The 13,801-nt window shown below is 36.7% G+C and overlaps 1 protein-coding gene across 33 annotated transcripts in view; it reads left to right on the top strand.

Annotated features, from left to right (window-relative positions):
* Rbm26 (RNA binding motif protein 26) overlaps positions 1-13,801 on the top strand; it is a 72,822-nt gene that overhangs the window by 17,818 nt on the left and 41,203 nt on the right. For 11 of the 33 annotated variants that reach the window (XM_076545541.1, XM_076545540.1, XM_006977972.4 and 8 more), the window contains exons 4-11: positions 3,036-3,124; positions 3,895-4,112; positions 4,934-5,194; positions 6,352-6,591; positions 7,037-7,177; positions 7,493-7,633; positions 11,909-12,020; positions 13,104-13,263. In XM_076545541.1, the coding sequence (XP_076401656.1) occupies positions 3,036-3,124; positions 3,895-4,112; positions 4,934-5,194; positions 6,352-6,591; positions 7,037-7,177; positions 7,493-7,633; positions 11,909-12,020; positions 13,104-13,263 (1,362 nt within the window). Of the gene's footprint in view, positions 1-3,035; positions 3,125-3,894; positions 4,113-4,933; positions 5,195-6,351; positions 6,592-7,006; positions 7,178-7,477; positions 7,634-11,908; positions 12,021-13,103; positions 13,264-13,801 lie in introns of all 33 variants that reach the window. The other 22 variants (XM_076545536.1, XM_042285315.2, XM_042285312.2 and 19 more) reach the window with 3 other exon arrangements.

The raw sequence follows: 13,801 nt of genomic DNA, 5'->3' as shown, positions 1-13,801 counted from the left end.
GCATTTTGGGTCTGCTTTGCACTCTTCTGTATCATCTGTGGTCATGGAGTCTTAGACCTTGTGTTCTTTGAATCTCATTAGGATGACTGGAAATTTGTTTGTGTCTGCCTTTCACATGTTTAGTCAGAGAATATTTTCAAGGTAGTCAAACAGGAACTTTTACAAAGCAATAGAGATGACTTCATATTTCAATTTTTGGAAGTTTTAAATTGCATTTTATAATTTGTATTTACATTTGCTTAATAACCTGAATAATTTAGATTTTTTTTTTTTCAGTTTGATAAAAATTAACATGACCTAGGGTGGTTGTGCCAGAGGAAACATAGCTGGCCTTCTTCATACTATGATGTTTTTTGTATTCAACTGGTTTTAGTTGAAATAAGTGTTGGTTTTGGTTTTCTTGGGACAGGGCCTATGTATTCCTAGCTTGACTGAAAATTGAAGTGTATACTAAGATGATCTCCAGTTCATTGACAATTCCCTTGGCTCTGCCTTCTGTCACCACACTTGACCCAGCCTTTAACATTTTATTTTTAATGATATTCATGCTTTTGTGTCTGTGTGTGGGTATTGGCACGTGAGTGCCAGTGCCCACAATCGGATCTCCTGAAGTTGTAGGTGGCTCTGAGTTGTCTGGCATGGGTGTTGGGAACCAGCCTAAGGTCCTCTACAAGTACAGTATAGCCCCTACATACCAATCTTACTACAATTTTGGTTCTCTGTTTATGCACTCCATGATGTTGAAAACGTTAATTTCTTGAGCTTGGTTTTATTTAGCTGTGAAATAGTGATGTTACAGGGTTATAGCGAGGGACAAGTAAAATAATGTCTATACAGCAGTTGGTGTACTGCTTGGCACATGGCAAGTTCTTAGTAAATGATAGTGCCATTACTGTTGGGAGAGTCTTTTGGTCTTTTTCCTTCCTCCTAATCTGTTCTCAGATTATATAAGTAATACAGTTTATGATATAATGATAGATACATATTAATGTGTAATAATTCTCAGAATTATTTTTCATCTCTGTACCTGAGTATATATATTTTTATACACATGCACACACATGGTCCAGTTAGTTTTAGCTGCAGGAGAGGATCATAACGTACTTCTATGACTGTCTTGTAATACCTGACAGCGGAGTGGATACAATGTAAGCAGGACACCATTGCACTCATCATCACTTCTTCCATATATGGAGACATAACATTATGAAACTTGCCCGCTGGCAGAAGTTTGGGTTGCTTGCAGTTAAGTTGTGTGTGTGTGTGTGTGTGTGTGTGTGTGTGTGTGTGTGTGTGTGTACTCAAGTGTCTACAATTACAAACACACATAACATATGGGAAGGGAGAGAGTGTGTGAGGGTAAAATCAAGCAGCACCTGACACCGGTGACATTCTGTGTCAGCTTCTGAAATATCTGGAAATACAGGTGCATGTTACTATATCTAGCTTTAAATTCTGTTTGAATTCTCAAGAACTCTTGAGTTAACTCTGGGTCCTTGTCCCAGTGCATGATGATAACAAAGATTAGTATCCTATCTGTTGCTAAAGTTGTTATTTTTAATATTTTTCTTGACCAGTTGTGGAAGGTTTTTGTAGATGAGCTTTCAGAATTACTAAAATGCCACATGGTGTGGAAACACCAAAATTTCTGTTTGGGCATGTATTATAGGATATTGCTCTGTGTGTGCATGTGCGCGTGCAAAATATGTTGCTGTATGTTTGTAGGATGGAGTGTTAACTTGTTTTGCTTGAAAACAAATAAAAGGCAGAAGTGCACAAGGTGATCTGGATATCCTTGGGCTTATAATACCCACACTTGAGGCTGAGACGGAAGGTTTTTAAGTTTCAGGCCAGCCTTGGGTACACAGTGCATACAAGTCTTAAATAAAACTGCATCAGATATATTTTGGTAATATTCGGTTTTTGTATGAATTGGCAAGAGAATTGATGGGGGTGCAAATTGTTGAAAGTGCATTTCTCCAAGTTAGGTTTTTTTTTTTAAGATTTATTTATTTATTATGTATACAGAGTTCTGCTTACATGCATGCTTGCAGGCCAGAAGAGGGCACCAGATCTCATTACGGATGGTTGTGAGCCACCATGTTGCTGGGAATTGAACTCAGGACCTCTGGAAGAACAGCCAGTGCTCTTAACTGCTGAGCCATCTCTCCAGCCTCCCAAGTTAGATTTTTGATAGGTTTTTATTTAATTAATTCATGTGGCAAACATTCCATACTAGTGGGCTTTTTTTTTTTTTAAGTATAACCTAGAGGAATGCTGGGAAGGCTGACATAAACTTGGATATATGTACTCATAGATTGTCTGCATCAGAATTTCTTTATGTCCTTACTTAAAATACACAATCTTCAAAGCCCTGGAATATTTACAGAATCTATTATTAATATTCTGAATTTGTCTAACTTCTAAATTTTTTCTAATCACATACTAGTGTCCTATGGAATCAGTGTTGTGAGAAGTATAATTTGGATAGTGTAGTAATGACTAAAGGCATATTCCTTTCTAGTAGCTATAAAATTGAGGCCTCCTATAGGAAACAGTAATACATAGCTGACATGATGCTCTAAAATGATTGTTTCATTTTGTATTATTATTTGTATATCTTACTAAAAACTTTCATTTTGTATATTATTTTCTTGTATACTTTTTTTTAATGACTTGTTTAGTACTATTGTTTTCTCTGTTCTATAATGTGAAACCAAGTCTACCAAACAGAAGCATGAATGTTAGACTTTTGATATAAGGAAGAAATTGGCTTTCATATGTTAAAATGAAGACATTTGCTTAAAATATTTTTTGCCGCTGTTATCTAAAGTAAGGGTTTGTGACTTTATTATTCAATTTATCTTTTGGCAGACAGTTACAAGTTACAGGTTAAGGGTTGTATTTGATAGAGAAAGTAATTTTCCTTGAATATTTGTAAAAATTTAGTTTCGCAATAAATTAATATTAAGTCATTGAAATAGTAACATGGCAAAGAATTACTGTTGATAAAGTTGTCCAATTTTTTTTATTAGCTCACAAAGGAGGAAGAGCGAGAGAAGAAGTTTTCCAGAAGGCTAAATCATAGTCCTCCCCAGTCAAGCTCCCGATACAGAGACAATAGGTGATTTGTCGAGACATTCTTAATGTTTAGATTTTATTTTTTATTATTTAGACTGGTTATATTTTACAAAGGTACAAGTAGCATTTACGTTTTCTGTGTTCTTTTGGAATTTTCTTGTTTTGAGATAGGACCTTGCCAATTAGGTGGCATACGACTCAGGCAGTCTTGCCTCTGCCTCCTGAGTGCTGGGATTACACTGCAGGCATGTGCCGCCATCACCCAGTACTGCTGCTCTGTTAGTGGTTCAGCAAAGTAAAACTAGGTCCCTCCTACCAAGAATGTCTAGGTCCACTCTATGTGCGGGGAGTGAGATTTAGTTTTTAGGGATATTGCTCTTCCTAACTTCAGATCCAGTGACTCTTAATGAGGGTTATTTGGGGCTTTTTTTTTTTTTTTTTTTAAGATTTCTTTTGTGGGTTGGGGTGGGGGTTAAAGATTCCTTTTAGTGTGATTAAATTATTTTGCCTATTGTGGCTTCAAAAGCATCAAGACTGATACAGGTGATACTTGCAAATGTGATTGTATGTATATAAGATGCATGTGGATGTCTGTAGATACATAATTGAATAGATATTGTACAAAAGACTAAGAATTAAGGGATGAGTTGATTTTCTTTTAAAAAGCTTTTAGAATAAGTAATCTGAGTTTTCAGTTTTTGAAGTTGTCTTGGTTTGTATCATGATAATGACACAAGTTACATATTTGGAGGTTTTTTCCCCCGTACATTTACTTCAGCATTATTCACATAAAAGTAACGATACATTTTTTAGAAGCCGTGATGAGAGGAAAAAAGACGATCGTTCTCGAAAAAGAGATTATGATCGAAACCCTCCTCGAAGAGATTCATACAGAGACCGGTATAACAGAAGGCGAGGGAGAAGTCGCAGTTACAGCAGGAGTCGGAGTCGAAGTTGGAGTAAAGAGAGGCTTCGCGACAGGGATAGAGATAGAAGCAGGACGAGGAGCAGAAGCAGGACACGAAGCCGGGGTTAGTAATCCATGTGTTTGTGATTTGGTTGTACTTCTTTACTGCAAGAATCCTTCGTGCTGCTCAGTGTATTGACTTTTACCTTTCCTGTCTGCCTGCTCTGCCTCCCAATGCTGGGATTAAAGGCGTGCACCACTGCCTAGCTTCCTACTATGGTTTTTAGAATGCCTCTTCCTTTCTTCCTTCCTTCCTTCCTTCCTTCCTTCCTTCCTTCCTTCCTTCCTTCCTTCCTTCCTTCCTTCCTTCCTTCCTTCCTTCCTTCCTTCCTTTCTCTCTCTCTCTCTTTCTCTCTCCCCCCTCCCCCCTCCCTCCCTCTTTCCCTCCCTCCCTCCCTCCCTTCCCCTCTCTCTCTCTCTCTCTCTCTCTCTCTCTCTCTCTCTCTCTCTCTCTCTCTCTCTCTCTTTCTTTCTTCTTGTTTTTTTGTTTTTTTTCGAGACAGGGTTTCTATGTGTAGTTTTGGTGCCTGTCCTTGATCTCTCTCTGTAGACTTCAAGGGTTTGCCTTATCATGTCCGGAAGACATTATTTTACACCAGTTTTCCGGCTCTTAACAACCTCCTTGAATTGTGGCTCTACAGTCTTTCTGGCTCCTTTTTAGATACTTGGGAAAGGCTGTGACATAGCCGTCCCATGTAGGATTGAGCACTTCAGTCACCTATTTTCTGCACTTTGACCAGTGAGTTATTAAGTAACTTTTAAAAGGAGAACATTTGTGCAAAGTTTGAACTGTTTTATATATTTAGCAAAAACTATCACTGTGGTTTTAAGATCTGGGATTTTTTTTTAAATGTGATTTTACAAGTTATTTATATCTTATTTCAGAAAGGGATCTGGTGAAACCTAAATATGACCTGGACAGAACAGATCCACTAGAAAATAATTATACACCAGTCTCTTCAGTATCTAATATTTCATCTGGCCACTATCCTGTACCGACTTTGAGCAGCACCATTACTGTAATCGCTCCTACTCATCATGGTAATAACACTACCGAAAGTTGGTCTGAATTTCATGAAGACCAGGTAGATCACAACTCTTACGTAAGGCCACCAATGCCAAAGAAGCGGTGTAGAGATTATGATGGTGAGTCACTCAGCTGTTTTATGATGGAGTTGTTTGTATTTTTGCCTAATTTCTTTTGTGTATTTTGTAGGCAGAAATTTATATTTCTGTCTAAATTATTTGTTTAGATTGTATAATAATTCAAAGGGAGTTATCTATGATATAAAAAGGACAGTGTAACTAGAGTTTTCCTGCCTTGCCCACAGTCAGGACAAATCTTTGTCACCCGCCAGTCCCACATCAGCTCAGACCCGACCAACTAAACACAGAGACTTCTATTGGTTACAAACTATATGGCCGTGGCAGGCTTCTTGCTAACTGTTCTTATAGCTTAAATTAATCCATTTCCACAAATCTATACCCTGCCATGTGACTCGTGGCTTACCAGCATCTTCACATGCTGCTTGTCCTGGTGGCGGCTGGCAGTGACTCCTTCCGTCTTCCTGTTCTTTCTTTTCTCCTCTCTGTTAGTCCCACCTATACTTCCTGCCTAGCCACTGGCCAATCAGTGTTTTATTTATTAACCAATCAGAGTAATTTGACATACAGACCATCCCACAGCAGGACAGATTAGTTTTTATCAGTTTATGAATTCCGTATCATCTTCCATTAGTTCACTGTTATTTAACAATTTCGATTGTTTATAAAATTTTTAGAATTTACCAAAAAAGAATAAATACCATTTGAGTTACTTTTCAAGAAATCTGCTCACTTGAACATTTGGTCAAATCATTCTTTAGAAATCAATGATTATTGGAATATGTAGGACATAAAGTAAACACATCCCATGAAAGTTTTTTTCAAGGCAATTCAAAGACTTATAAGAATTTAAGATTATGTTTAGTATTGAAAGCATAGTTGCAATATGGTTTTAGTGTAAAATGAGAGATGTAAGTAATAGATGTATTAACTAATGATAAATATTTGCCAGAAGTTACATGTAAGTTTATATTGTTTTACTTAGTATGCTTATTTAAATTTTATTTTTTATTTTGTATGTTAGGCATATTATTAGTTGATAGTTGCTTATATTATTAGGAATGAAGAGAGCTCTTTTGAAAGTGTAAATTATCATTTTGTTCACTACTAAAAATACTCTTATATGCTGTTTGTTAGCTAGAGTTAATTTGTATTTCCAGAGCTTTTCGCATTTATTTCTAGTAATCCTTTAATTACAGAAAAGGGGTTTTGTATGAGAGGAGACATGTGTCCTTTTGATCATGGAAGTGATCCAGTCGTGGTAGAAGATGTGAACCTGCCTGGGATGTTGCCTTTCCCAGCACAGCCACCTGTTGTGGAAGGACCACCACCTCCTGGACTTCCTCCACCTCCTCCAATTCTTACACCCCCACCTGTAAATCTTAGACCCCCAGTGCCACCTCCAGGTCCATTACCACCCAGTCTGCCACCTGTCACAGGTCAGTAGACTAACTTATTTACTAGTATTTATATTTGCTCACTTCATCGTCTTTTATGAAATTAATAATTTCATGTTTGTTTTGTTAACAATTTCTAGAGTAAGCCCAAACATACCTGGTAAAAACCAAGCATACCCCCATTTGGAATATCATGCACAATTCAGCCTTTAATAAACTAGTCACTACTGTGATTTGTAAAAGCCTATGACTTACATACATTACGATAATACTCCCTCTGATTTATAATCCTTAATAGTTTACAGCAAACCTATTTTGGAATAGATTAAAAAGAATATTTGCCATTAAAAAGCTAACTTACTTGTAAGAGCTTATTCTTTATAGAAAACATTTCAGTTGACAAAAGAGAATATTAGGTTTGAATGTATAATAATTTATTTCATTTGTTTGCTTTCAGATGATATTTCTTATTCTTTGGTTTTGACAGGACCACCTCCTCCACTTCCTCCTTTACAGCCATCTGGCATGGATGCGCCACCCAACTCTGCAACCAGCTCTGTTCCTACTGTAGTAACAACTGGCATTCATCACCAGCCTCCTCCTGCTCCACCCTCTCTTTTTACTGCAGGTGCAGTTTTGGTCCCTTCTAAATTCATAATGTAATACAGTTTTAAAGCGGAGCTTTAAAAATACCTAGTGAGTTTAAAATACGGGACAGAAATTCTCACTAAAATTACACAGTGCAAAGTGGACTTGAATTAATCTTAAATTACTCAATTAAGATCTTTTAGAAGACTTCTATTGGTAACATTTTTTTGTTTTTATAGAACTATCATATATTTAAAACATTAGTTTTATGTTGTTTATTAATGATAAATTATGTTTAAAGTTACCAAATTTTTCTTTTATAATTGTTGTTTAATTACAGTTTTTGTGTTACCAGATACATATGACACCGATGGCTACAATCCTGAAGCACCAAGCATAACAAACACTTCCAGACCGATGTATAGACACAGAGTGCATGCGCAAAGGCCTAACTTGATAGGACTAACATCAGGGGATATGGATTTACCACCTAGAGGTATCATGATCAGTCTTTCTTATTTCACAGTGTTAATAGTGGGAAAGCGGGATGGGGTGCAGCTTAGTAGCAGGATGCTTGATTATCATGCACAGGGCCCTTGCTTGATCTCTAGCCAAACAAGCAAATGACAGAGAAAGGTGGAAAACATAAGAAGGGATGATGATGGTTTTCTCACTTGGGTCTCTGGTCTGTCATGAGTTCCATATATATTTATGAAATTCCCCCAAAGCATGTATTTCTCAGGTAACTTGTTTGTTTCTTACTCTTTGTTTCATTTGTGGTTTTTCTGGTTCACTTAAAACAGAGAGCCTCAACCTGTGGGTTGCGACCCCTTTGACAAACCTCTGTCTCCAAAAGTATTTGCTTTTGTATATACTCCAAAAGTATAATTCATAACAGTAGCAAAATCAAAGCTATGAAGTAGCAACGAAAATAATTTTATGGTTAGGGGTCACCACAACATGAAGAACTGTATTAAAGAGTCAGCATTAGGAAGGTTGAGAACCACTGATTATAGAGTAAGATAGAATACTTAAGTCTGTCCTATAGCATGAATCTTAAAGGGTCTTTTTAATAAAAAACTCGGAGTCAGGTATTGGGGTGAGTGCTGAAAGATCAGAGAAACAGAATAAGCCACAGCTAACCTCATCTGGCCAACTTCTCAGCTGATCTTATTTCCTCAAACTGGAAGCCTCTTGAGTTCTCATCTGAATGGATCTCACCTGGACTGCTGCTAAAAGCCTAAAAGCTTTAACAAGGCTCTAGTTCCTGATCCTCACGCCTTATATACTTTTCTGCATCCTGCCATCAGTAACTGGGATTAAAGGCATATGTCACCATGCCTGGTTGTTTCCAGTGTGGCTTTGAACTCACAAAGATCCGGATGGATCTCTGCCTCCAGAATGCTAAGATTAAAGATGTGTGTGCCACCATTTTCTGGCCTGTATGTTTATCTAGTGGCTGTTCTGTTCTCTGACCCCAGATAAGTTTATTAGGGTGCACAATATATTGGGGAACACAATATCACCACACTGTCCTAGTTTAGATGATGAAATTATCTAAAACTTGTGCTCCATATGCAATTTTTTTTGTACACTTGACATGTTAAAATTTGACACATTTTTTAGCAAAAGGAAATATGGAGTAGCAGTTAACTCATCTTTTAAATTCTGAGACAGATCTTTAAGCTAAATTATTAAAAACTAGAGTTTAGACTGAGCCAGGCCAGCAAAAGTTCTTTACTAGCTTCAAACTGTGGCAATGGTTCAGTTTGAAAGAGTAGCAGTTACAGATAACATGATAAAGGAGATGAAAGATTGTTAGACAAACTATTATGGAGGCAAGAATAGGTCTTTTTTCTTGATGATTGCATTTGAAATTTACATTCCAATTTTTTCTTGCTTTCTTAAGTAGAATAAAAATATCAAAACTTCCCAGTTGCATATAAAAGTTCAACTTAAATAACAGTACCTATGTGGATCAGAAAATTTAGGATTACTTATAATTTGAGGTTTTGTTATTTATTGGAATCTGTCAAAAGCTTGTAGTAATACTATTTAATTATTATGCATTTCTGGTAACCTGAACTATGGCATTAGTTTGTCATGGGATATTGTTTGATAATTAGACTTAGGTTTCATACTTTCAATCTTGGTATGGGGTAATCATTAAATAAAACATTTTGGGCCCTTTTGATGCTATGGAATTCTAATACAAGAATGACTTATTTGCCCTCAAAATTCTGCTTATATTTCTAAGGACGAGAACTGGATAGATGTTCCCACAGGTGGATATAGGCAGGAAGAAGAGTTTAATAGATTAAGGCAACTATCCAGTGCTGTCAGTTTTAACCAGAAAAACAATATGGAACCGATAATATTGGTGGGAAATGGTATGTGTAGATTATTAGATATATTGCTAATTGTGTATTATGAGGCACTTCTTTGTTTTTAATACTTATTTTGAAGTAAATCTTAATGAAAGTGAATCTGAAAGAGAAAATAGGTGTAGCAAACACATCAGTTACTGGGTGAAAAACACTTTATTGTGTTTCTTAGCTTTCAGATAACAGAAGTATGTTAAAGTGGAAAAGGATATTGGATAGCTTAGAGATTCTCTAAAAGAGCCAGTGAGCTAAGTGTGGTATACAGGACTAAGTCCTGTTGGAGAGAGAGCTGGTCACATGAGTGCACTAATACACACAGAAACTACAGCTGGCACTTGGAGCACCACTAATGCCGACACCATCTTTTCCCACTGAGATCAATATGGCATGGCATTCGTACAAACAATTCATACAATACACTGAATAGTCAGTCAGCCAGAGAAAGGTGACAGTTAAAGTATACCTGACTTACACTTCTCAAAAAGGAAGGAGGAGGGGTGGAAGTTCACAGGACAGTGAAGACATTGGAAGAATTTGAAAACAGGTGACAGCTGCTTTAGGGCAGCAACAGTGGGAACTGAGAAGACTGATATTTAATAGAGAAAACGGACAACATGATTTACTAAATGTGGCACTTAGAAGAGTAATGTAAAGGTTGAAATCAAATACCAGTTTCTGTGTTGGTAATTAGCAAAGTGATAGTGCCATTTATTACAAAAAGCATATTGGTAGAAAAATAAATTTAATTTTGTTAGTGTTTAGTTGTTATGCCTGTAAGTCATCTGATTAGAAATACCCAAATTTAAAGTCTGAGTTCCATGAACACTGCTGATGAGAAATTATTTATTTTGGAATCATAAATATGGAGGTAAGGAATGATAGAATGGTCTGCATTGAGTCCTGCATGGTTGACTCACATAGGAACAAACAGGCTTTTTTTTGTTTATTTTCAAGTCCTCCCCCATATTCCCCCGAACTCCTGAGAAACAATGGGAAGGAAAGATGAATGAGAGCAGATAAAGAAGGACATTAGGGAGATAGATAATGGAGTGAGATGAGGGAGCCAAGCTTCTATGGGGAACTGAAAACAATGAAGCCAAAGACCAAACAAAAGGGATTCCTGAAAATCCAGAACTGGTGATGCCTAAAAGGGGAAGTAATCAACAACAGCAAATGTCTCTTGGAGGCTAGGTAAAAACTGAGAAGTAGGACTGGACAGCTGATTAAGATGTTCAAAGCACTTGCTGCTCTTGCAGAAGATCAAGGTTTGATTCCAGCCCTAGCATCCACATGGTAGCTCACATCTGGTGCCTCCTTCTCTGCAGGCACCAGGGATATACATGGTGTACATACATGCAGGCAAAGTACACATACATAAATAAATACTGAAAGAACCCCTGACTATTCATACTCTCTAAGTATCAAATAGTGACTTCAGTTATTTATTTTTCTTCCATGAACAAGTTTAAGTGTAGAAATGTGAGCAGCTGCTAGTTTTCAGAGGACCTGTGAATGACTGAGTGTGGTAAGGAAGAAGAGATAGTTCAATGCAGAAATCTCTTAGGGACTAGCTGTAGGATATGGACAGAGAAAGTAGAGTAGAGTAGTGAAAGGAGAAACTTTCCCGGGTGTAATGTGAATGTAGGAGAATGTGAGCTGTAATAGCCAGTGTTGATGGGATGTTCCAGTATCATAGGAGAACTAGAAAATGAAAGAAAGCAGCGGGGCTCTGGGACATTGATTGGAGCCTTTGTCTTTATATTTAAATAGTTGACCAGAGAAATCTGGAAGTAGAGGCCAGTTAAGACAACAGGCTACATAAAAAGTAAGACAAGCTTATACTAAGATTGCTTTAGCAGAATGTTTGTAAAATACTGGTTAATAGAGGTTTATAATTCTCTAGCACTACATTCAGTCTTGAATATTTCTTTTAAAATATATTTTCAATTATGTTAATATGTTGCAATTTAAGCAGTATAATTACAATTTGCTAATTTGCAAAGGTAGTTTGATTGTTATGTTTGTTTATAATGTGCCTTTGACTTTAAGACTATGAACTTAAAGTCTCAAGGTGACTTATTTATATACTTATGTTTTGGTTTGTGATGAGAGTGATGGCAAGTTGGAGGAGTGGCATGAATTTTGCCTTTAAAGAAGTAGCCTACAGAATCACATTTGGCATGTGAGCTTTATTGAGTCTTAGAGCTAGTGTGAAATAAAAACATCTGAAGTAGACTACAGTTGCCTTGGACTACTGTATTTGAATGTGTATTTACCCTTTTGCTTATAAAATATATTCTTTTGGATAGAAAGCCTAAACACTTTCATAGAAGTAGCTGAGATAAATAAAAAACTATTAAGGTCTACTTTCTTTTGTTTTGACACAGAAAAGCCTCCTAATAAAAGCAGTATGAGGATAGTAGTGGATTCAGAATCAAGGAAAAGAACCATTGGGTCTGGGGAACCTGGAGTTTCTACAAAGAAGACGTGGTTTGACAAGTAAGCTGACAGAATATTGAAAAATTTGGTTGTACATTGATTATTGCTGTATTATTATGACTATGTAATATTTTCTCTTAAAAAAATTAAGTTATACTGATCTGTAGGCTGTCCTCGGCTACAGTTTTGGTTGTTTTCTCTAAGTTTATGAGTTTGGTTTGGCACTACAAAGCTATATTCTTAGAAAAGTGGTGTGATAATGTAGGACACTTTTTTTTTTTTACTGGTTTCTCTTCCACCTAGAAAAAGAAATAACCCCTTATACATGTTAGACGTATTATTGAGTAGAAGCTGTGCACAGGATAGTTATGAGCCCAGCATTATAGGAGAAAGGATGTAGAAGATCTGGGTGGAGACTTCAGGCATTTCCTGTTAAGATCTGCAAAGGGCTTTAGGCGGGTGGGGAGTCTGAAGAGGCACTGAGTAGATCAGGAAAGAACTTTGAAGAAAGTAAGAAAGCCAGAATATTGGAGGGTGTGACATTACATTTATACATTTTCATTCATGAAGGGAGATTAGGGCCATACTTAATAGTTCAGAAGGAGTAGTTTTTAGATCTGGTTTTGTGATGATTAAATCTGTGATTTAAGGTAAAAGGGAAAGGGTAATTTCATTGGATCACAGACACTATTTTTTCATATGCCAAAAGTGTCATGTATATTTCCAATAATTTTATTTCTTCTTAAACTGGAAATAGGTTGAGGTGTCATCTTTATATCAAAAATTAAAATTAAAGAAATCTTAAAATGACATACCTTTCAGTAAGCTAATTTGCAGAGTAGAAAAAGATTTGTAAGTATATTTTGACTAATGTAGGTAGTAGTATCTTTTTTGGTAAAAATAATTTAACAAAATTAAAAGGGGTATGGTGAACCTTCTCAGATGACTTCCATAAAAGATACCAACACCACTAATTTGAAAACTGTTGTTTGAAAGAAAACTTAAAATTTCCTTATCAACTAGTACTTCCTGTTTTGGAGAAAAATTGATTGAGAACATCTATTTTACTTGTAAAAAATTATTCCTTTCTAGTAGTTGGAGTCAGCATTTATAAACATTGATCCACTTGATTTTTGCTTACAGACCAAATTTTAATAGGACAAACAGCCCCGGTTTCCAGAAGAAGGTTCAGTTTGGAAACGAAAATACTAAACTTGAACTTAGGAAAGTTCCTCCAGAATTAAATAATATCAGCAAACTTAATGAACATTTTAGTCGATTTGGAACGCTGGTTAACTTACAGGTAAGAGGTGTTGAGTGGTATTATTGCCAGTAATTATTTAAAGAACTTGAGAAAGTTTTTATAGAGAAATTTAGAAAATTGATTCAAATAATCTTATCTGTCACTATAATAAAGTACCTGAAGAGGGCTAACTTTTAACAAAGAAAGGAGCTATTATTGTAAGGTGAAGTGATGCTGTTGGTTTGGTCTATGATGAGGCATAGATAGAGGTGGGTCGGAGGGATTCAGTGCTCAGACTCACTCCTACAGCTTTCCCTTGTGAGAGCTCAAGGGTCCCTGAGAGCTGATGTCTTAGTTAAGATTACTGTTGCCGTGAGGAAACACCATGACCAGAGCATCTTGGGGAGGAAACAGTTTATTCAGCTTATGCTTCCACATCACCCTTCATCATCAAAGGAAGTCAGGACAAGAACTCAAGCAGGGCAGGAACCTGAAGGCAGGAACTGTTGCAGAGGCCATAGAGGAGTGTCTCTTACTGGCTGGCTCAGCCTGCTTTCATATAGAACTCAGGACTACCAGCCCAGGGAGGGCCCCACAC

Source organism: Peromyscus maniculatus, chromosome 9 (genome assembly GCF_049852395.1).
Source record: "Peromyscus maniculatus bairdii isolate BWxNUB_F1_BW_parent chromosome 9, HU_Pman_BW_mat_3.1, whole genome shotgun sequence".
NCBI lineage: Eukaryota > Metazoa > Chordata > Mammalia > Rodentia > Cricetidae > Peromyscus > Peromyscus maniculatus.
Note: the sequence above shows the minus strand (reverse complement) of the source record. Positions and strands in the feature narration are given on the sequence as shown.